The sequence below is a fragment of the Melopsittacus undulatus genome, chromosome 4, assembly GCF_012275295.1.
Source record: "Melopsittacus undulatus isolate bMelUnd1 chromosome 4, bMelUnd1.mat.Z, whole genome shotgun sequence".
Lineage (NCBI taxonomy): Eukaryota > Metazoa > Chordata > Aves > Psittaciformes > Psittaculidae > Melopsittacus > Melopsittacus undulatus.
In genome coordinates, this window is record NC_047530.1 from 47,330,242 (window position 1) to 47,353,970 (window position 23,729).

The 23,729-nt window shown below is 40.1% G+C and overlaps 1 protein-coding gene across 6 annotated transcripts in view; it reads left to right on the forward strand.

Moving 5' to 3' along the window:
* Positions 1-23,729, forward strand: part of RAD51B (RAD51 paralog B) — a 466,503-nt gene that overhangs the window by 285,107 nt on the left and 157,667 nt on the right. For all 6 annotated transcript variants that reach the window (XR_004080584.2, XR_004080583.2, XR_004080585.2 and 3 more), the window contains exon 10: positions 10,467-10,545. Coding sequence is in view for 1 of the 6 variants with exons in the window: in XM_031049033.2 (XP_030904893.1) it covers positions 10,467-10,545 (79 nt within the window). In the remaining 5 variants the exon portion in view is untranslated. The remainder of the gene's footprint in view (positions 1-10,466; positions 10,546-23,729) is intronic.

Genomic DNA, 23,729 nt, shown 5'->3' on the forward strand with positions numbered 1-23,729 from the left:
CCTGATTTTGGACTGAAGCAAAGAAATGCTGCATAATTTTCATATAACTTAATAAAACAGTGGCAAGTTAATAAAGTTAGGAAGAAGACTCATGAATTGTGATTCCCTGGTCCTGGCATTATACACTGTGAAAAAGTCCTTTATACATGTATTACTCTTTCAAAGCAAAGTCTGAAGCCAGACAGGTATTGCGGGACCTGAAATTTGGAGAGTGTCCTCTTGCCTGGATTTGTCCTGTTTCTCCTCTATTCTTAAAAGATTCTTGGTTTTCTTTTCTGTCTCCTCCTTTTGTTTGTTTTCTTTCCATTTCTTTCCTTTGCAAGTATTGAACACTCCTCTGGGAGTAAGCCTAGCCACATGTGCGTGCAGTGATGGTTTATTTTTATTGGAGTTGTTGCCTGTGACTGTTATTCATTACTATAGGAAGAGCTGCACTAACAAACTTCTGAGAGCTTGCTTTTTCTTTTTTCTTCCCTGTTGTAAAACGTCCTGTTTTGTCCGTAGCCACTAAGAGTATCTACTGCTATCATTAAAACATTGAGAGTTTGGAGCACGGGTGCTGGTACTGCCTCCTCAATGTCCTCTTGTGCCTGGTGTTGCAAAGCAGAATCTTAGCTTATCTCAGCTTCCTTACATGTTGTCTCTTCAGGTCAGCTTTTCAACCATCTGTCCACCTCTCTGCTACCAAGGCAACTCAGTTGGCCTCTGCTTGGGGAAGAATTTGTGGTTGCACAGAGCTAGTGCAGTCACAGACTACTGTTATATATATATATATATATATATATATATATATATATATATAGTATACTGATAATGAAGGGTACAGCCAGTGCACCCCGCAGAACATCTGCCTGGGATGAAGTGACTGATTCAGAAAAGGCTAGTCAAAAGTAGTGTAAATCGCTTTTACCTCACTTGCATTTCTATTGTTGACACTAGATCAACAGCCCTATTTCCTTAGTTATATTCACACTTTATTTAGCACTGACTCTTAAAATCAAAGGTACTCTGTCAGGATTTGACTGAGAAGGGTTTATTTGTTGTTATTAATTTACATTTAGTATTTGTGATGCTGATATTTCAGTATAAAGATTTCTTTGAGTTATCCTATGCTCAGGTTTTCCTTTGAGCTTTTCAAGGCTTTCTCTTCATTAACTTTCTTACTCATATCAGTATCGGCTGTTGGTGTTTCCCTGAAAAACTGCCTTAAATGTATCCATCTGCATTTCTCCCTTACTTTTATTAAGATGAAAGACAGGGACTTTGTGCCTTTGCAGTCTTAGCAATGTTTTTTAATACGTGGAATTTGTATGCATTGCACTAACAGAAAATAAACAGATGTGCTGCTACATCTATTTTGGAGTGCACGACAACAGCAGGATGGTCAGCTGCCTTTTGTGTGTTCATTTGCTGTTGTTTCCAGATGTGCGCTAATGGACATTTTTAGGATGTACACACAAACTCTGCTTGCCTATTTTCTTGCACTAATTGGTTTGGATTTATGGAATGCTGCTCATAAAGTGTCTCTAGCTGCCATTGTGGCTTTTCTATAAAGTAGTAGAAAGGAAACCCGTTCCTAAAGAGTTTCCTCTGGACAGGATTTTCTTATGGGGGAAGGAGAGACACAATCAATTTAAATTGCTCTATAAAGAGTTTTATTGAGCTGTGGACCCTTAACCTGGCCTTGATGAAAGCCTTTTCAAACAGCTGGACTTCAGGGAATCACATCAGTCAGGTCCTGTGCATAGTACAAATGAAATGATCTTTTCCTAAGAAATTATTTTAATCTTAATTGCAATTATTTTTTTTTTAGTGGGTTTTTCTCTTTTGTAGGTTTTTTGGTTTGGTTTGGTTTTCATGTTTTTTGCTTAAGTGGTGGGGACTCCACATCTATTGCCAGTACTGGGACACATTTGTATCCCCACTTCTCATTGTTCACTAGTGCTCAAGACATCTCAAGATTTCCCTGTGTCAATCCATTGAGTTTGTTTTCACTAGGGAGAAAGTATGTGTGGGATCTAGGTGCCTAGGAAAGCTGAAGGATGACTGCATGTATCTCTTCTCCCTCAACCTGTCAGGTTTTCCTTTTTATTCCCAATTGTTACCCAATTTCTGCTGTAGCCTTTTCTACTGACAAGCATGCAGGTACATATAGTACTTCTGGGGTGGCTGAGCTTTCTTCTGCTTGAAAGGGGAAAATCTGTCCATAGAGAACTTTCCCTTGCAACAAGGTATGGAGGAAGATACAAAGCAGGGGTAATCATTTCCGTAAGAAAACAGAAGTCCCTGATAAAGACAAACTCTACAGTGATTTGCTTGTGAAGGCAATATGATTTAATAACATTTTATTCATATTTTGGTACTGATATCACCTATAAAGTCTTTAGGAATGTATTTAATTTCTGAACTTTAATTTACCCTTATGCATAATGGAGTTGCTTTTTCCTCACTCTTGTAAAGTGTTTTTAAAACTGGCAGATTTAAGTACCACATACAAGTAAAATGTTGTTATCCCAAGAATCATTTGCGGTGGGAGATCAGTAAATTGTTTATAGGCATATCCTATGAGCTTAGTAAATGACTGCAGGATACCTAAACTACATTTTTTCACCAGAGCACTGGAAACTTTCTAGGATCACTTTTTGCTTCTGCAACAAGGCACAGTTATCTCCCAGGGTAAATCAACCTGTTGTGAGAGTGATTGCTCCAAGGTCTAACAAGCATGGGTGTGTGGTGAGGCTTGGCAGAAAGCACAATCATTTTTCCTCCTACCTTGTAAAATGCTTTAGCATTGCCCTGAAGGATGTTTCAGTGTGAAGAGGTAGCAGGGGACAGCTGGTATACTACTGTGTGAAGCCTTAACACTGCAGTGTTAGTGCCTGTTAAGGAGGTCTTGGTTCTCTCCTTGGGCACCTTTCCAGTGGGCTAGAGGCAGCATGACCTGTGGGACTGGGAAGAGAGCTGGCCCTGGGAACTGGGTTGTAGCTCCTACTCAGAAATAAATTACCTACAGAATAAGGACTGCCACTTTTGTTTCTAGAATATATCAAATTCCTGCACACAGGGCCCAAGAAGTACCAGAAGGGAAGGCAGTAAAAACAGTTATGAGCTCTGCTAGGATATCTGATGCAAAGTCAGCTTTGTTGTTTTTCTTACTGGCTCTTTCCTGGGCTCTGTTGCAGCTGAAAAAACAACCCTTCTAATCTACAATAAGAAGGGAAATTCTGGCTTGAAGATTGTCCACCCCGACAATTTGGCACAATTAAGGGAAAGATTTGTTTAGCTTAGCACTGATTTTATTAGTACATGAGTCTAACTGAACCTTTGAGATAGTCTTTTCCCTGTTGAATGACACTGTTGATGGTGTAGTTTTCCTTCTCAGTTCTCAGCTATGCTCTTCCAAGTAAATGTGGTGTAACTGGAGAATTCTCCTGAAACGCACCAACTATTAGCAGGGGTTGTTTACTGCAATAGGACAACAATATGAACTAGGAAAACCCTGGCAAGCCAGTATTGTTTCATCAAGGGCAGCAAGGGTAGTGAGAGCCAGACTCCTTGCACAGATCTCATGTATATGGTCAGTAGATCTAAATTCCAAAATATATATTGGCTGTAAATGTGGTTTTGTTATTCATTCAGTCCTTAGTGCACATACACACATTTTATCAGTACAAAAGATAAGGTAATTCTAGCAAAAAAGGAAATCTAAGGAAAAACTTAGAACAAAAAAAAGAGTATGCTCACTGCTAAAAAGCTGACATACTTTAGAAGAGGCTTCACATGGTTTCATTTGTATTTCTCAGACATTGCTAAGAACATATTTGTTGTAATAGTCTCAGTAAAAAAATGGTGAAGAAACTGGGTGTCCTTCCAGTCTAAACAGAAATGATGTATTAAAGGTTAATACAGCTGATTTTGTCAAATATTTCATTGAAACATCTTAGTCCATTACTTTTGTTAAAATCATTAGTTTTCCATTATGAAATAATATTTTTTTTTACCATGTGCGAGCTCATGGCTCAGTCAAAATCATCTTATTGTTTCACTATTTGGTAGTTTATCATTCTGGCATTTTGAGAACTAATTTGATATAGGATTCTGTCCCCTTTGTCATCCTTACTTTTTTTGGCAGGACACTGGCTTGATTTCTGGTTATCAGACTACTTACAAAAGTCCATCCAATACGTTTTCCAATTCATCACTTTCCTTGCTATTGACAGGGGATGTTGTTCCAGCAATAATTACTATTATATGCTGGGCTTCTGCAATCAATTTCTGTGATTCATTTCTTCCATAAATCGTATAAACAGCAAACTTTATTATGAAAAATACATTCCCTAATTAAAAAAACAAACTTTAATTTACAGGTTTTCTGCTGTCATCATCAATTCTCTCTAAGCCTTTTCTTTCTCAACTCTGCCTGTCTCCCATTTATCTTCCTTTATCTAATCTAATGGCATCTATCCAGTTTCTATTCACTTTTCATCAAGGTGATATATTTCCTTTTCCATACTACCTTTGTGTTATTAACATGCCTCATGGCAGAAATCAGTTTTCAGTTGTTTTATGTTTATTCTACATTTTTGGCAAATAATAAATAACTATTACAAACCTCCTGACAGGGAAATGTGATGCTAGAAAGGAAAGAAACCAAGGTTTGACCATTTTGTATGGTTAGGACTCTGCAAAACTTAAAATAGTTTTGATTTTTTTTCTTCTATCATTCACGCTTTAGCAGGACAGCAGAATAATAACTGCTTCTGGATTTTATATTCCATTCCAAAAGCTTATGGATAGATCATGGGTAGCATTCCAGAAGTGTCATGGATAAGACTCAGTACCATTTTATCATTTTTTCTGTGTCTATTTTCTATTCATTTCATAATTTAAAAAATAATTTTTGTAATCTAAATACCTGTTAACTTTTCTAGACTATTATTTACCATTACAATTTATGCATCCCAAAGTTTGTACTCCTTTTAGTGCAACTTTGTGTTAAGATTAAAATATTCTGATTAGGCCTGAATTTCATCTTTGATTCCTTGATTAAATAGCACTTATAAAAGCTGTGTATTTTGCTTATCTGAAATAAATTCCTTTACATATGTTGCAGGCATTAGTGGAGTTGTATTTTCTTTTCTCTTCTGAAGTGAAAAAGAGGAAATCTTTTATGTTAGACTGAAAATTTAGGTTCTTAATCTTAACTTTGGGAAAGTGAGATTGTGGAACGAAGTTTCTGTTTCAGCTTGTTAAAAAAAAAATCTGATTCAGATCCAAGTTCAGATAATAAACCTTTCTGTACTCTCTCCAGTTTTTAGCCAGGACTGATTTAGAATTGGAACAAGAGATAAAGTTAAATGTAAATGAATTATAGATATTCCTGTTCTCCTTGACCTGTCTGCTTCTGAGTTATCCTGGAAGACCCCTTGTCTTCTCTACATCCTCACGTGGCTGATTAGAGTCTCAGGGAGAGGAGCAGATGTTCACCAGAAGATATATATGAGAAGACTTTAAATTATAAATTCTGTATTTGAAAATGAGCAACTCTTTCTTGGTTTATTGACCACAAAGATCCTTACTTGCATATGAAACATCAAGGGACATTGTTAGAATGTATTGTTCCAACTCTGTCAGTTCTATCAGCATAAAAAATGAGTTGGCAGGGCTTCGGGGCTTCTCAGGATGCCCATAGGACTTGAAGAGAATTCGTAGGTCATGGAGTGCATCCCAGGCACTGCTTTGTATCCCTTTAATAAAATTTTAATCTGAATCCTAAAAACAAAGATTTTTTTATATATATAATTGCTTCTTCCAGTTGAAGGCTCTTCCAGAATCAAACTTTGCTAATGGCTATAAATTTTAAGATCTTCAGCCAAAATGGTTTCATTTGTTCTTGTGCCAGGGTTGTCAGTTTCAGAAGTTCTTCTCTTTCTTCCTGCTCCGTTCTCATTTCCCCTCTCCCCATTCACTTACACACATAGACAACAGTCAGCCTTCATTAATGCTAGATCCACTGAACTATTTTTTTCTAGTGGCCTCTCAGATGGGTGCTCCATTCTCCTCACCAGCATATAGCCCATCCCTTGCAGTTCGAGTTCATGGGTGGCCTGTGCTGTACATGGTATTCCAGATTAAACCTTGATAATGGCTTGTAAAGAAACACCAAGATATCCCTGGGTTTGCTAGGTGTATATGTTGGTGCACTGTATGATGGGATCTGCTGTTGTCCTGGTTACATCACCTTATGGGTCAGTGATCTTGTGAGGTACTAATATAACTGGAAAGTGTTTTCTTTTCAATAACTGTTTTCCCTTTTGCCTCACAGCTTCTGTGCTTGTCCTTGCTTTCTTCATTTTCAGTTCCCATTTAGCAGTGTTAAAAGCTTTACAGAGATCCAAATAGATAAGGTCTAATTTATTTCAGATTCCTAAAAAGTTCAAAGGAGGATGTCAGGTATGTCTGGAATGACATCCGTGTTTTGTTTTATCCTATTTTCCAAGTCTTTACTTATTCTTCTTTTCAAAATTTCTGCATGATAATGAAATCACATTGCAGGCCTCAGCTCACCAGTTTACCTTTATTTTTAATCTTCCCTCTGTGGACTGTTTGTTGCTTCTCGGTTATGTTGCATCAGCTTCAATTTCATAGATGTATGACAAACGCTATTTATCAGACCGAATTTCACATGCTGACTCTTACAGTGTTTTTTCAATAGAGATTATCTCTGTTTTACTGAATGCACTAAACTCCTGGAGTTTTCTTCCCACTCAGTTGTTATTTCTATATTTATATGATACAGGTAATTCCCATTATCTGCTTTTTACTCTTTTTCAGCATTGTCCTGCTTGTAGAAGACTGATTATTTCTTCACTCATATCTAGAATATAATTATCACTGTTATCACTATGCCAATATCTTTTCATTATACCTCCAATTTTTATTTCATTTTTGGTACTCTTAATAATTTTTGCAGGGTCAACATTACCTTTATTTTTTGGGAGTTTTTTATACTTCCATTTTTTGGCCTCCAAGACATAATTTTTTTGGTTTTTTGTATGTATTTCCTTGTATGTTTGATAACTTCTTTCTGTATACATAAGAACCTACTCTGTGTTGGCTATTCTAACCAGAGGATGGTTTGCAATGACCTTTTACCTTTGTTGGGTTTTTTTTCTCTTTGGTTGAAACAGAAATCTAAGTACGTATTTACTTTTTTTTCAGTTAGGTTAATGCAGATAATGGTGTTATAAGAAAGAATTCCATATGCTCTATCTGGTTGTGAAATATGCAATCATAGAATCATAGAATAGGGTTGGAAAACACCTTAAGATCATCAAGTTCCAACCCCCCTGCCATGGGCAGGGACACCTCACACTAAACCATGTCACCCAAGGCTCTGTCCATCCTGGCCTTGAACACTGCCAGGGATGGAGCATTCATAACTTTAAAGATTATTTTTCTCAGTAAGCAAACATTCAAAATAAAGCAATACCTTTGAAAGTTCTGAGCTGTTCTCGTTTCACTAGGAAGGAAGCTAATTCTGAGCCTGAGATGTAACTCAGAAGAAGCAACAGCCCTTCAGAGGGGCCCAGTTGATGTGCTGCTGAAAGGATGTGATTTATTATATTTTTTTCATTGCTATACTTAGTTATACACACACTGTAACTGCATAAAAATGCAGTAACAGAATGTACATAAGGTTATTTGAATGTCTGTCCGTTTGCACGTACAACTGTGCCTAGTGCACGTGCATATATAGGTTAGTATTTATGTGCATAGACCAGCACAGAATGCCAAAAGGTTGACCTTAGCATAAGATTTGTAACCGTTTCACTTTGGGCCTTTCTGATTAAACGTCCAGCTGCTGTGGGAGACCCTGTAGCTGAGCATTTGCACAGGTTTTCCACCCCATCCTCTTCCTCATGTTCTCAGTGCTGAGGGGTGTGTGAAGTACCAGGAAGCACTCTGCTGTCCTCCTGGCAGAGTCCCCTCTTGGGGCATCAGTGCTGGCTCTGGAGATAATGGCAGGCAGGGAAGCCTGGGTTTTGTCAAGGTGCGCCAGGGACAAGGGGTGTAACATGCCCCTCCTTCCTCCAGAAGTTCACTCCAGAGAGAACGATAATTAACGTGGAAGAGGGGAAAGTGCTACCACAGCAGTTTTCCTACTTGGAGTAGTTCACAAAGGTTGTATTGCATCCTGAGGTGGCTTTGCCAGCTTCATGTGACTGAAAAGAAAACATTGACATTTGGACTGGTCTGATGTTCTCTGGCTGTACTGTGGTCTTTATGTGCCTGCCTTTTTTACTGTCTGAAGAAGAAAGTAAGCTATGTTTGGTTTAAATTCTGAAAACCATAGAAAAGTTTGCTAGCTGTGGGTAATAATGGTTAGATTTGAAGAACCAGATATCTGAGGATTTCATTTCTTCAGCCTCTGTCAGAATCAAATGAGAAAAAATTGCAAGACATCTAAGCATAGTCATGTCTGCAGACAAATGAAACCAGCCTACTATACAGACACCCTTTGCATTTAAAGTGCTACAGAACAGACACAAGCCTTGATTCTGCTGTGGAATTTGCTATCAAATCCCATGGTTACGTAAGGACTCTGCAGAGCTCAAACTTCTGGTGCTTGATATTGTTAATCTTACACTTATAAGTAAATGGCCTAGTCCTGTATATCTGTGAAGTGGTTCAATACTGGCTGACTTTCCAGTGAAATGTGAGCAGTTTTGGTGAGCATGAACTTTCTTGCTTTTATGTAGTCTCTCTTGGCTTTTATAAAACCTGTTCACTGTTTCCCTGCTGGTCATTAGGCACCACCAACTGAAATTCGTACGCAGTGACCCTTACAAGTGCTTGAATGCTTTGCAGAATTAGGGCATGACCATTGGAAATAACTGGGGGGAGAGGGCTACTCCATTTGAAATCAGGACCTGTTGCGTCCCGCACCTCTAAAAATTAGATTGCTCCAGTCTGTAGTTCTAGGAAGTCTGTACTTGGATGTATCTGGGAGACGGCTGCCTCTCTTGGGCTGAGAGGGTGTAATATCTGACGGGGCTTTGGAAAAGTAAGCCCAGAAGAGTATGAAGGTTCCACAACATGCAGCTGGGCAGGCCTCATGGATGGGTTACATGAAACCAGTGCACTGAAGGAGAAGTCATCAGGCCTACTCTGAGCCCCAAGCAGTCGTGGCTTGGGCTCTGCAATACTGTTCTACTCAGAGCAGATCCCTGCAGGGGATCAGCATGGGCTGAGGAGGAGCTGCCTGCCCAAACCATGTCCTCAGGGGCCAGGAAGGTGGGAAGGCTTTTCCAGGGTGCACAGGCGTGGCTAGGAGTGCTGGTTTCAGTTCCTGGCCTTTTCTTCTATCTGTTGAAAAGGTGAGCAGAGAAACGTGCTTCAGCTTTCATGAGCAGCTCTGTGCCAAAGGCAGAGGAGCAGCATGCTGTCTGCTTCAGCCACTGTTGTCCATGTCTTCTGCAGGCCCACATGGGGACTATTAGATCAGTGTTTATGCTGATCACGCTGTGGGCAGAGCTTATTAAATTTTTCATTAAAATGTGACTTTCATGCAGGTGACAGAATGGGGGGTATTTTAGGCAAGCTGTGAGGGAGCAGTGCTCAGCAATGAGCAAAAATCAAACAGCCAAGCAATAAAGCCTAGCACGTTTGTGTGAGTTTGCCACTGCAAGTTCCACATCGCCTGCCCTGCCAGCAAACCCATTTCTTTGTCTCCAGAGCTCTGCTGCAGCTCATCTTTCACACTCCATAGGAGCCAGAGAGCTTGGGATGTTTCTGGCCTGACCATGAAGGATCAACACACACAAAAGCTGAGCTAAATTCAATTGTGCTGTACACCCCAAGGGTATTCCAATTCCTGTTTTGATACACAAAGGTTAAGATCCTTGAATAAAGCTTGACTTAGTCATTACCCCTTTTGCAAAAGAGAACATCCAGATATTTGCTGTCCCTGGTGTGATGACCCACAGGTGGTCCATGCTGCTTCCAGGGGCAGGAGGAGTTCTTGTTCTTCAGTTCCAGGTGGAGTTCATGGAGAAGGTGAGGGGCGCATCAGTAGAACAGCTGAGGACAATTAGTGTTACATAGTGTTCCCCAAGGGCAGTTGCAGTTTTGCTCAAATTTGCGTCCGAGTACAACTACTTGAACCAGCAGGAATGATTAAGCTTAACAGGATGCCAGTAAGACAGGCAAAATGTGCTGCTTTTTTGATGGTGGTTTTCTAGGACCTGTGAATCCTTTTAAAATCACGGCATGGTCTGTACATACATGTAAGAAGACCTCAATTACTTAGAAGTGACAGGGCTAGATCAATGACTACCTTGTTGTTTCTGCAGTATGCTTTACTACTTCGGAAAGTTAAATCCAGTGAGATTATTCAACAGACTTGAGCTCTGATCATTATGTTACAAAGATATGTACTTATATATTACTTGTTTGCTTTGCAGCTCCTGGTTGCTAAATCTCCTGTTGCTCCATTCTCTGCATTTTTCTACACCATTGAGAAATCGGGCTTGGTTCTTCAAGGTAAGACCAGAGCATTGATTGTTTTGCCTTTTCAGTTAGTATTTTAAGCAGGCTGAAATGTAGGTAACAGCACCTATGGCTGAAAATGGAGCTGTTTATACCTGATTAAAAACTCCCACATTTAACAGTCTGGCTAACAAGGGCAGCCCTCTGATACACTCACTGTTTTGTCTTGGATTATACTAAATCAGTTGTTCCATATTCCGGTGGATGTAAGAATGGGCCCTGAAATTATTATTCAAGGCTCACTGTTTTCCTGCAAGGTAAAGTAGAATGGTTCTGGCAACATTGCCATTGGATAGATTTCTCCAGGAGAAACATACCTATCTACCATTAATAACCTGCTCTAATAAATGGTTATTCTTTAGCAAATGGCTGGACATCAGTAAAAATACAGGAAATTAATATTTGTTCTCTGTTTTTGTGATTAGCATTTTAATGCTAATACCCCATGGCTCAGATTCTCTGGGATATGAGCTAGTGTACTGAAAAGCTGTATATTACTACCATGATGTCAGGGAACTAGGGTTCCATGTGGCCATGTCCTAAGCCATGTACTTTTAGACCACAGCAAAAGGGAAGTTCAGCCCTTCCCCTTTTTAACCCATCTGTCCCAATAAGTCTCCCTTTAATGCCCCTACTTTTTGATAGACATTCATAGATTAGTTTTGTTGAGTTGCTGTCTGTTGATATGCAGCCTGGCTCCTGATCGCTGCATCAGTTCAACAGACTAAATAAAACTAGTCTGTCACGTTTTGTTCCAAGGATATGCCCTGATATGCAGCCATGGCATTAAAAAAAAGTGAGTATTGCTGTTTCTGAGGTCACTGATCCCATAAAGCACTTCAAACATTTTTAAGTTATGCAGACAGTTCCTTCTGATTGCCCATTTCTCACCTTCAAACAGGCTGTACCAGACCAGCAACATGTTTACTTTTACTAGTGACTAAATATGCTTACATCTCTGGTGATACATAACATAGGAAAACAGAAGAATCAAAAATATTTTTATGCTGCATTTTTGCTTCCATTTGATACATCTACATAATGATAATGGGGGGGGGGGGGGTTGTCCATCCAGTGTTTCCTAAGAATTTAGGTACTATACCCAGTGTATTCTTAGATGGCATTTTGGGAATTTGATCTGGTTTATTTGTTACCAGTAATTTTAAAAAGGCTACAGGAACTACAAACAATTTTTATTACTTTAAACTGAGATGGCTTGCTAGAGTTGGTCTAGATGTATTTTGGTTCAGTATAGGGCAGAAGACAAGCTACTTTTCTATGTTGAATATTTTCTGAGTTACAGAGATGTTTCTTATCATTATAAAAAGGCCTACAATTTCCTTCTCTGTCCTCAGGCACTGATGTAAGTGAAACTTTGGGAAAGAAAGATTTCCAATTTCAGAAATGGGAAGCATTTGTTCAGAGAGGATCTTTGTTTCAGTTCTTTTCTGTGAGACAGGACTATAGCTTTCCAAGGACTGAACCTTACCTTTAACAAACAAATGGGCCTGGTAACACATAATGATGGTGAAGCAGGACTCTGATAGAATTGTAGCACTATATTAGGAGTATGAGTATTGCTCTCTTACCTGTATCCATGTTTCTGGGCTGCACATTTAAACCATCATTCACTGTTTTTCTAAAATCAGGGGAGATACCATTTTGTATTTCTCAAAGTAAATGCTGTCTCTATATCAAGCATTCTTTGTACATTTTGGAAGGCAGCTTGAAGCTCCTCTTTTCTACACCATTATGTTTCCAGTTTAGATATTTTTCTCCATGATCGGTATTAAGGACAGGCATGGTTCCCCTGATAGTCTGTCCCAGACTATTTTACGGAGATTTGCAAGCACTTACACACAAGCCATCTGAGTTTTTCAGAGTAAATATTGCATGTTCTCATCCCACATTTCAATGATCATTATTTCTATGGAAAGGTAAGTGAGCAAATCACCTGGAAATGGCTATTTCAGATAAGACGAAGAAACGGGCACAGGGCTGCTTCATGCAAGAGTGGCTGGGTTTTTTATGAGAGTTGTAGCTGGTGCTTCTTTCCAAAGGGAAGCTGGACACAAGGTAAGATATCAATAAGTTGACTGGCCATGGGTCAGCCAGTGAGGGAGTGTCCCTGCGTTGCTGCTTGAGGGACACTGGATTGCGCTAACAAGTGGAATCTGTTCCGTAGACTGATTGCAAAGGCAGCTTTCCCATTCAGGCTTTGTTGTTGAATTCAGTTGGTGTCAGGAGGTGATCACATTCAGGGTGGCTGATGAGAACAAGTGGATGGGTGTGGGAACTGGTGAGAAACAGCAGCTGGCTGAAGTGCCCAGGATTCCTTCTTTTTACTCAGGGGGTCCCATCCTGGGACCATTTTCCAACAGGCCATAAACAAACTGATATCGGAAAATGTGGCTGGAAGCTCCTTGATTAGAGAGGGTGAATGGGGAATGAAAGACAAAGTGAACGTGTGATTTAACAGTTCCATAAGCAATTTCCATTGTCACCTCTGAGGGATTAGGATCTGTGGAATAGGCTAAAAATGAGGAGGAGCTCCCCCCCTTTTTGTTCTGTGGGCTGGAGGATAATAAAACGGCAGGAGAGGCAGTGCAGCTAGTTAGGGATTTCACAGGCTGCTATTTGATGCAGTTTAAGGAGCCCTTCTGCTATTGTTGCACTTAAAATGGGAAGCGGAACTGTTCTCCATTCGCAAAAATCTCCAGCGTCCTCAGGAAGAGGGCTGAGAGCAAAAGGCTATTAAGATGGTAATGCTGCCCCATTTGGAGGAGTGTATCAAAATCCTCTTTGTCAATGTAAATCGCTGCTCTGTTTCCCTGGTATCTTTGCATCTCATGGCCTCAGTGCAAGAACAGAGTGTTTGGAGGAGACCCTAGTGAAGGCAGAACTGCTTCTCTTTTATTGTCAGAGGATTGCTCCAGGTTGCCCAAGGGTGCCACAGAGAAAACTTCTTTGCTTTTATAAACTTGAAGTGTTTAAGGATGAAAAGAATCCATTTATTCACTCATTCTTTTATTCCCATTTGCAGACTAGAGAAATGAAATTTGATGGTTGGAAAGCAAGATTGGCTAGTCAGAGATTTAGCAAGGGAAGTCAGCCTTCATTATCCTGCTTTCATTGCTGCAGTATGCACTGTGCTGTGGAGGGGGTGGAGTGCAAACCAAAAAAAAGTCTTAATTGCCTTATATTGCAATACAATGTCATGTAATGTACTGCATGCTGTACAGTGTGACTCTGTATGAGCCTGAATTGAGAATGCAAAATCTGTTTTTTAGAGATCATAAACAGGAAGGCAGGAGCATGGACCTGAGCACTTCAAAATATTGGAAGTTTTGCTGTCTGCTTGTGTGTTCTGTTTAAGGACTTGCTGTTGCTTCCCTAATTCAGTACACTAGGTAAAGTAAATTAAATGATGCTGTTAAAAAGAATAACAGCCAAAAAGCTCCAGACCTGACTGATTAAGGGTGCAAGTCACCAAGATGATTTTTCTCATTGGCAGTGATATAATTTGTGGTCTGGATTGGAAATCACTAGCTGGTTATTCTGTTTCTGGTGTATCCGTCAGAACAGATTCTGGTCTGTTCTCCCCTTGTAGTTTCATTGATGCTGTATGTCACACATACTGGGTTAGGGCAGCTGAATTTGAAGATGCCACTTAGCCATGCAAGCACATATGCAAAAAAGAAGATAGGCTGACTAAACTGACGTCAGTTTTAAGCTGTGTTTGGTGGGCAATCATCCGAGTCTAACTTTAGAAACAGCAGCATTCTAGGATATAAATAGCAAACAACAGAGCCTAGCTATTAGCAACTGATAGCTTGGCTGTTTGTGGACATAAGTCTCATTCCATCTCACCTAAGTAAATGCCCTCTGTTACCAAGAGGATGGTGCTGCAAAAGAGGACAGGGAACATGGTGGCTGATTGCCAGCTGGAAAGTCTTTTCGCTAAATGCTTTAACCAACTGATTAACATTGCTCTTCACTGAAAGAGCTCAGAGGCACCAAAAATGTAAGGCAAATAATGCTAGTGAGCTAGGGCTTGCTTTTGAGTAATGATTTCTTTTCAGTTTCATAGGGTTTAAAGATGGGTGGAATCAGCTGTTCATCCAAACTGACCTCCCATATATCATGCATGTTTCCTTCAGATATGTGATGTCTTGTTACACTGAATCATGTCTTCTAGAAAGGCATTCACTTTTATTTGAAGACATCAAGAAATACAAGTTCCTGGTTTGTCTTGACAGTGCTATCAGGTTTTAGCTACCTTGCTGCTAAATACTTGTTCTGTATTTCAGATTAGAATTTGTCTGCCTCAGATTTTGGCCTCAGTTCTTGTCATGACCTTCAGTGCTAAGTAAAGCACTGTTGCTGTGAAATGGTTGCCATTTTGCATGAGTGTACTTGACATTAAGATTTATCCTCTTTTATTCTTTCTTTTGAAAGAAAGCTACAACTACCAGGAAACTTAACCTCAAAACATCTGTGTCTCATGCTCACCGGCTCCCATCACTACTCAAAGTAAAGACAGAATACTTAGCATTGCTAAAGGGAAGAGTTAGCATCTTGTGTCATGAGGACTGGATAATTAGTTGATTAATCCACCCTTTTTCCTGCCCTCTTTTCCACTGCTCATGTGTCTATGTGCACACAGCCATGCTCACCTTGCCTGTAATGGCTTATTGAAGCAGGTAACTTCTCATAAGTAGGAACAAAAAATATGTGGCACTTGGAAGAGAGTGTCTTAGGTTTTAAGTTTCACAGTACTAAGAGGGGAGAGATCTGGGAACAGCTACATCTGGGGAAACCTTGGTACATTGTTTTGCATTTGTCACTAATGTAAGGAAGGAGACTCATTTTGATCTCAAAATAGCATAGGGTCTGGGTTTGTAGTGCAGTGTGGCAAACTGTCTCCAAATGCTATAACTAATTTATATGGCTGAAGCAAGTGAAAAGTGCCTCATTTTATTTTGTAAAGAAAAGAGTAGTGAGGTAGAAAGGAAATTCTGAAAGAAAGGGCAGCATTATTTGTATTGTATTGTGTGAGTTTGAACAGCGAGAGACAATGATTTACTGCATCAAAAGCTTCTATTCAATTAAAGAACTGTAACTATAAAGTGACCTTTGTCTGGAGTAACATGGATATAATCTGTAAAATGTAGCAGGGTTGTACTTGATGTGTGAATGGATGGAAGACAGATTAATGGGAATAAAGTTGTGCATTGCTATTGAGATGGTAACAGATTTGCAGTGCCACTGGTGATTTCCTGTCCTATTGGAGGGATAAAGATGATCTGGGGATTGTTAGGGTCTCGGTGGGGTGTATTCTCCCCAGGACACCGAAATCTTGTGCTATTTCTAACAGGTTTGTAACAATGAGAGAAAACAAGACCACGATTGGTTAGTAGGCTAGGTTTATCCTGGCAGTAAGGAATGTAAAAAAATTAAGACTCCCATCATCCCAATGCCAGCAAAATCACTCCTACAGATGTAGCTGACTTCAATGTAAATGTCCTTTCCTTTGGCTGGTTCATGCCATTCTGGGGAATGGCTTACTAAACCTGATCCAGAAATGGCATTTGCTCGGGTGAGGATGTCCTCACTAGGTGGCTTTGTGGAAAATGCTCTACTGCTCTGCAGTAGTGTCCACAAAGCCTCACTGGAGTAGCTGAATTCCATGGCTGTCAAATGAAGAAGTCCAGAGGAACAAAGCACAGATGCGAAACCAGCTAAAAGTGGTAATGAAGAGAGGTGGGGGGAACATATTTTAATTGCGAAGGAAGACTAGAGGCATCTTGGGTTTAAATACGGTAGAAACGGTATCTAAATTCTGTCATTGCGATAAGATTAAATGTTTCTGTCTGTGAACATGATCTTTCTAGTGAAAGAGTAGATAGACAACAGCTCTGTAAGGTTTCTCAACATACTTTTTTTCTGTGAGCTTAACTTTTGGGATGATATTATGCTGGATAAATCCAGTTTAGCATGAAGTATTTAATTACTTACTTATTTCTGAACACATATGTAAAGATACTGATGATACAGTATTGCTTTCTTGCCTTGAAGCCAAACTTGCCCCCAAATGCTTTGCTAAATGGCAACTGAAGTGCCAACATTTAAGTTTTACTAAATGTAATATGAAAAAAAAATGTTAGTACAAACAGTATGCCAAATCTGTTCTCATTTACATGAGTATGAGTCCAAATTATTTTAATCCGCTGTTGTTGAAACAATGAGCTGAAGAGTTTGAGTCTGTATTTGCAAAGACATCCCCCTCTTTTCAAGCCTGGCATAGGCTTCCTGGGACAAAATGGTCTTACTTCAGAGAAATCTCTTCCTTACCAGTCTCTCTGTAATGAATTCCTGATCAAAGTAAGCTGCTCCCCTATGTTTTCAGCACAGTGCTAAAGCAAATGGCCTTTTTTTCCAAAAGGCTTTTAACATATGGAGTGAAGCTGTCTGTTGATTAGAGGTAGTATCTGTGATTTGTGACAGTATATTGTTCTGGGAACTGAATGTTGTAGGAGAAGATCAAGAGTCTTACTAGTAATTGCCTGGATTTAATGTAGAAGATACTACATCATTCAGGCCACACATTTGTAAGATAAGGTAAAATGTACCTAAAATGGACTTAGATTCTTAAGTGAACGCAGTCATGAGTTCATTTTGGCTTTAGAAAACCAAAGAAAGTCTGTCCAAACCCATGTTTTCAGCCATAGTGAAAGTAAAAGGCAGTTAAGTCTCACTGTGATTTATCCCTTTCTCACGTAGGCACAACTACATTTCTTTTGCTGTCCTGAAAGTTTGATGCTTGATGAAGCCATTACTGCTGTGATTTTCTTTTATAAAATGATAGCAATAGAGGACTGTGACCCAAGTGATTAATCTTGGTAGTACACACCACTTTTCTTTAGCAGTAGGACTTTATGTATTCTCCATGTTAAAATCTTGTAAAATCTCTGAGCATACATCCTGGTTGCCAAAGGGAAATGCTGGACACTTTATTGTTCCCTGTTCTGGGGAGGGGAGAATGGTGTGGAGATCCAGAAGTTAGCTGCAGTCTAAACGTGGAAGTCTCCAGAGCGTAATCCTGTGTAGATAGGCACATTGGAATAGCACTTCATCTAAACTAGAAAACTTTGCCTGAGCAGGGGATTACTAGCACAGGGGTAACGCCTTGCAAATGGGCTTCCTGCTGCTTTGGCCCCAGTACTTTTTTTCTTTGAAACTTTCTCTATGTTTCCAGAGTTAACACACCTAGAATAACCTCAGGTATTTCAGCATCTGATGTGTAGACTTGCCCTGTCTTTAAAGCTAGACTAACCACAAATTTAAATGATCTTATCCTATAAGCTTAAATCTGGCTTGATAAGATGGAACAGGAATATATAGCACCTTCATAGAAACAGACACACATGTGATGAACCCTCCCAACAGGGTTTTACTTCAAAAGGTTTTTCTCATTACAGTCATTCCTTAAAACTAATAACATGGGGCTGTTACGGTATTTTCTGTATGTTCATTTGAACTTTTAACATGGTATTAATGATTGTTGCAGCTCTTCTCATAATTTCTGTTGTAGTGAAACCAGAGTCTGGTCCTCTGTCATTCATTTCTGTGAAGACTCCTGAAAACTTTGTGATACTAAATTTCAGGGCCAGATTGAGTTAGCCAGGAGTTACCGAGAGAGGCATCAAGTGGAGTCAGCAGTTTGTTAGAGCATGGTGTATCGGCCCTGGCTATTCCCTGGTTTTCCACCTGAAAAACCCTAGAGGGTCCGCTTTAGGGCTTAACTGAGGCAAAGCAGTACATGCATGGCTGCATGGATGAAGAGGAAGCACAGGCAGATGATGCTACAATTAACAGTTCAACAAAAGATTTTTGAAGATTGAAGTTCAACAAAAGATTTTCAACAAAGATTGTTGAAAAGATTTTACTGTCTGCTGAATCTCATTTTTATTTAAACTTCCTAGCTTTTCCATTACAGAACAATTTCCCATATAGTCCAAAGTCCTGTGAAGGTGTGATCTCCAGAAGCAGCAGCAGAGACTTGAAAAGTTCCTGGAAAATGTTGTGGGACTATTAGAGTGCTATGAAGCAGTCTGCAATAGTGTGATTTCTCAGTGCTGTGTGTTCTTGTGGAGACTTAAGCTGGAATGTGCCTTACTACTCAGTTAATTATTTTAGATAGGCAGGCTGATGTCCTGGGTCATGAACAGCAAGCATTGTACTCATGAAGATGTTCTGAGTGAGTTTAGAGTGAGACTTTTGCTTACTAGCATGCAGAAAACATCACATTCCTCCTTCAGGCAGTGTGTGTTTGATGAAGGACTTCAGTCTTGAGGCGTATCAGGTGGGAGCTGCATTCTAGATCTTATACTTTCTTCATGCCCTGTTTGTGCTACAAGTGAATTACTCAGAACAAGGTATTGGGTAGCCAGGCACATACATTGCAGCTGTGAGTTTGCAGACTGTATCCTGTCTGCTATGGCCATTTGCTGAAGTTCACAGAGGGGCAGAACATCCTGTTTGCTCAGTTTTCTTTGTCTGCCCTGTATCAGCACCAGGAGAATATTCCTATGTGTCTTTTCTTTTCTGCTCTGAAATTGGATCACAGTACTCATGAATTGTGTTCAATAGCTGGAAATGTGAGGATATCCGATTGCTGAGGTCTCTTATTTTAAACACCACATGCCAGGAAAAGTATGTGGGATCCCACCAGCCTAGCACTGGAGGGTGCAGGATGCATCAACAGGAAAACCAAACAAAACATGAAGTGAAATTCATTTGAAAAGGGAAGGGACTCATATACCACCCATCAGCACTGTTTAAACTCTTCGTATCCACATAATAGGCTTTTTATTTTCCCTCAGTTCTTCTCAATATGCAAACTATGTTAAATTGATTTTTAGAGCTGCAGCTGTCACCAAAGTCAGTGGGAGCTGTAGGTGCTTGTTACCTTTGAAAATCAAGCCAATGTATCCTAATCTGCAAGCAAAAGCCAAAACCACCAAATTAGGATGGTTAAAGTGTAACTCTGATAGTTCTGTAATGTGATCCCAGCCACCTTCATATTTGATACAGAGGCAGGGCCTCATGCTGTGCACACTAGAGCTTAAAGGTATGTTGTTTCTTCTTTGCCTTTCAGCCCTCCTTCCCCTACAGCTTTGTGGCCTTGCTTCATCATTACAGTCCTTCCAATTGAGTAATACTGAATTGGACTCTTGGAGTTTAACAGGGCCGACTTTTATTCATCCAGAATACTTGCTTTTCCATGAGAAACAGGTTTGCTCCCCCTTTTTCTCTTGAATGTGCATTAGGCTGAACTAGGGAGTGAGTGGTCACATAACTGACCCATAACTTCCCACCTACTGTAGCAGCAGCAAGGGCAAGCAGCCACCCAAAGCAATGTTTGATTTTCATATGGAAGATCTGTCATGCCCTAACAAAGGTTCCTAAGCAGTGGCCAAAAGTCAAAGCAAGTCCAGATTTCTCCAGTGTAGAATGAACTAAATTCCACTGTCACATCTGAACATGAGGAGAGAAAGGCATCCCCCTCACTGGTCCCAGCTATCTGGGCTCAGGAAGGACACTGCATACTGCTGCATCACTCAAGGGCACAGGAAACTTCAGCACACAGACTGAATATACAAACTCATGGTCCTCTTCTGGCAGAGGAGTAAATGAGCTGGCCCACCTGAGGGCTGTGTGGCACTGACTGAGGCCAGCTCACCTCACAGTCAGCTCAAGAATGTGTCTTTTGTGGACGGGTCTTTGCAGAAAAGGTACCTTGACTGAGGATGAAGCTGTCTGCCTATGTTTGTTCCCCTTCTCAGTCACCACTGTAACAGCTGCATCCACCAACAGCTGTTTTCAGTGTAGCTTCTTGTCTGTGCCTGGTTTCGTAGTGCAGAGAGGACTGCACAACTGTCATTAAATTTGTTCACCTGTCCTTCCCATAGTGTGAAAAGTGAGTGGTAGTTTAGTGACTTGTCCAAAACAATTACTTGGCCAAGAAGAGTAAAACTGCAGGAGTGCACAAGTGATAAGTTTGTGGTAACTGCATTTGCCACCTGGCTGTTACGTATCAGAGGGTGTGGATTTTGTTGAATGACTAAAGGCCTTTTTGTCCATAAAGTAGGAGGGAGATGAGACAGGGAGGGATCTGCTGCTGATGGTGATGTCAGGAAGTGTGATCAGATCCCTTGATGTTTTCAAATTAACTATATTCTGAGTTTTAACTGTGTTCCTCCTGTGCACTTCCTTCAATAGTTGCTGAAGATTAAGTTGTTTTGGCTTTCTTTGGTTTTGTGGTTTGTTTGGGTTTTTTTAACTCTGATGCTCGGAATCAATAGCTCAACTGGTTCAGAGAAAGCTACTTTAAATGGCCTTCTGTTCCTGCATGCCTCTTAGACTGGCAGTTTTCTCAGTTCATTGGTTCTGTGTCATATTTTTTTTTAATAGTGCACATATTGTTAGTAAAATAAGGAGACTTTAAAACAGAGGAAGTAGAGGTTATGTTGATCTTGAAACACCAGCAATTGAAAGGACCATTCATGGTTTCCTTCAAAACAAAACCAAGTGGTAAGATAATGCTAACGAGGGCTGGGTGCCCAGAAGGGCATCATAATGAAGCATCCACTGTTATTGTTCAACTCAGTGATTGTTCTTCATGTGAACAAAAGGAAGGAAGAACTCTGCTATCAGACTAGAGAGGAAGGAGTCTTTGTTGCCCTTGGCTACCCTAACTTTAAATGTGAGGAAGCACAGGGCACTGCAGCGTAACCTTTCTGCAGTATTAGACGCAGAAAATTGATAGTTCAGGACGTTTAAGGGCGGACACTCTGTTTATCTAAAGACTAGGCTTCCCTTGCATGACAGCCCCAAATTAGGTATGTCAGTGCTAGTATTTATTTAGGTCATGTGAGGTTTTAAACTCTGGTTCCTCTGCTTTGCTTCTTCTTTGCCATGTAATTCCTCCTCTGCATTGTTGCTCACCATCAGCAACAGTGAGAGATGCCATTTCCTTATTGAGTGTGACAGGCACTGGGTGTCCTGAGTGTAAAGTTCAGTTATGTTGCTGAAGCATCAGGAATGTATCTGCTGGAGACTGAGTCAGGCTTACTGTACTTTTCTGCTCCTGCTCCACCCATAGAGCTGTCTGCTGAAGTGGCAGAATCCCTGCTCCCCCTCTCCCTGTCCGTCAAGTCATGAGGCTGACACACTATCGGATTAATGACAAAGTTTACCATGCTCAGAGCCGTTGTTTCAGATTTTCAGATGACTCAGACAATGGTTGTGTCATCAGCTAAGCTTGGGTTATGATTTAAAGATACTCCTTTCAATCACGAAAATTTGCTTAGCCTGCCTATGCTTTAGTCTTACTCTATCTTTGCCTAGTCCATATGCCATCTCTATGTATCAAGAACCACTGGAGAAATGGATTTATACCCTGTTAGAGACAATGCTGTGTTACTGGGGAGTTTGAAAAAAGTTTGTGCATGTTTTGATTCTGATATAAAGAGTTCATTCCTTGTATATAATGCTTTGAAATTTCTGGATACAAAATGGAAGCAGCTCACAAATACTTAGCAGTTTTGTCTGCACATTCAAGGTGCACCCTGTATTGATTTCTTGTTAACTCAGGTTACCATGGTGCATGATGTGCACTTTCACACATTTGTGGCAGAGTCTATTTCCATAATTCCAGACTCTGAAAAGTTGTGGTCACAACTTTACTGGTTAGCTCAGAAAGCGAGTAAAACACAAGTTTCAAAAGACTGCTTGCAAACATTTTATAATACAGTGGCTTCATAGATTGCATGTTTTGTGAAGGCTCTACTGACATTACTATAGGCAGAGTAAGGACTTTAATTAGAGAAAACAGCCTTGTTTTGTTTAACGCAATTGTTCTGAGGGCATGTTGATTTGATAGAGTGAAACCATTTGATAAGAATACAAAAAAAATGGGGACAATCCCATGAAACTACTGAAAGGGTTAAGCGTAAGGAATTTTCTTCAAGGGTTCATTGTATATAAACTGTATACAAAACTGATGAAGGCAGGAGAATTAGGGCCAAGTTCAAATTAGATATGCTTCTTGTGGTTCTGGAGGTGATCAGCTTGTGTGTGAAACCATGCTGGATAGAGCATGAAATAAAGCAAATACTTCATATTATGTTATCAGTACTTTGGCTCTGTAAAACCATTAAGCTCAACACAGTAAATGGAAAGAAAAATCTGACTGTACTGGAAAATAAAATTAAGAAATAGAAGGAACTCTGACCACCCACCAAAGTAGCCTTCCGGAAGCAGATAGATCTTTACTTCACGTAGTAGATGCGAAAGCAGAGTAAAATGCTGAAAACATGGATGGAAGGGGGGGGAATAACTCTGCCCATGCTTAGGTTTTTTACATTATTAGCATCTTAAAGTGTGGTGATTCTTCAAAGAAAAAAGATCCAACACTGGGCTTAGCACATTTTAGTCAAGCCACAGCAAGTGCAAGTGTACTCAGTTTACAAATACAAATGTTTTGGGTTTGCTATGTTTTCCTAATTGCTAACCCCAGAAATTATTTGTTTCCTAAAAGCTAAAAGGGCTTCTTTCCTTCTCACATATTGTCATGAGTGGTTTTAATGGAATAAATTGAATCTTTTGTGCCAGCTAAACAGTTGTCTTCAACTATGTCTGTCTATGCCAGTCATGGGGGTTTATGTATGCAGTTGCAGTTTTTGTATTTGGGTGTTAAAACTGAAGGGGCACAGAAGAAATACAATTTACTTAGGGGTTTTGTGGCCTATTTGTTGAACAGAACTAGCAAGGTTGCCTGAGTAACTAACATTCATTACTGCAATTGAAGACAATAGATGAGCTTCTGACTACTGCCAGGGGACAATGATCTTAAATAGGTGCTGATTTGGTGCATCTGTGATTAGAGCTGCCTGGCACTGTGGAAGGAATTTCCTTTCCCTCCCAGTGCTAGAGGGTTTTGCAAAAACTTCCACTGGGATGAAACTTTAGAGCATTTCTCTGAAAGGCTTCTTGGGGAAATGACAACATTATTATTTTCTTTATGGAAGGTGTTTCTATGAGCATATCTCTCTCTGTGGTGGGGCATGGCCATAACTGGAAAGAGGGGAAGGAGAATCGGGGAGCACACCTGT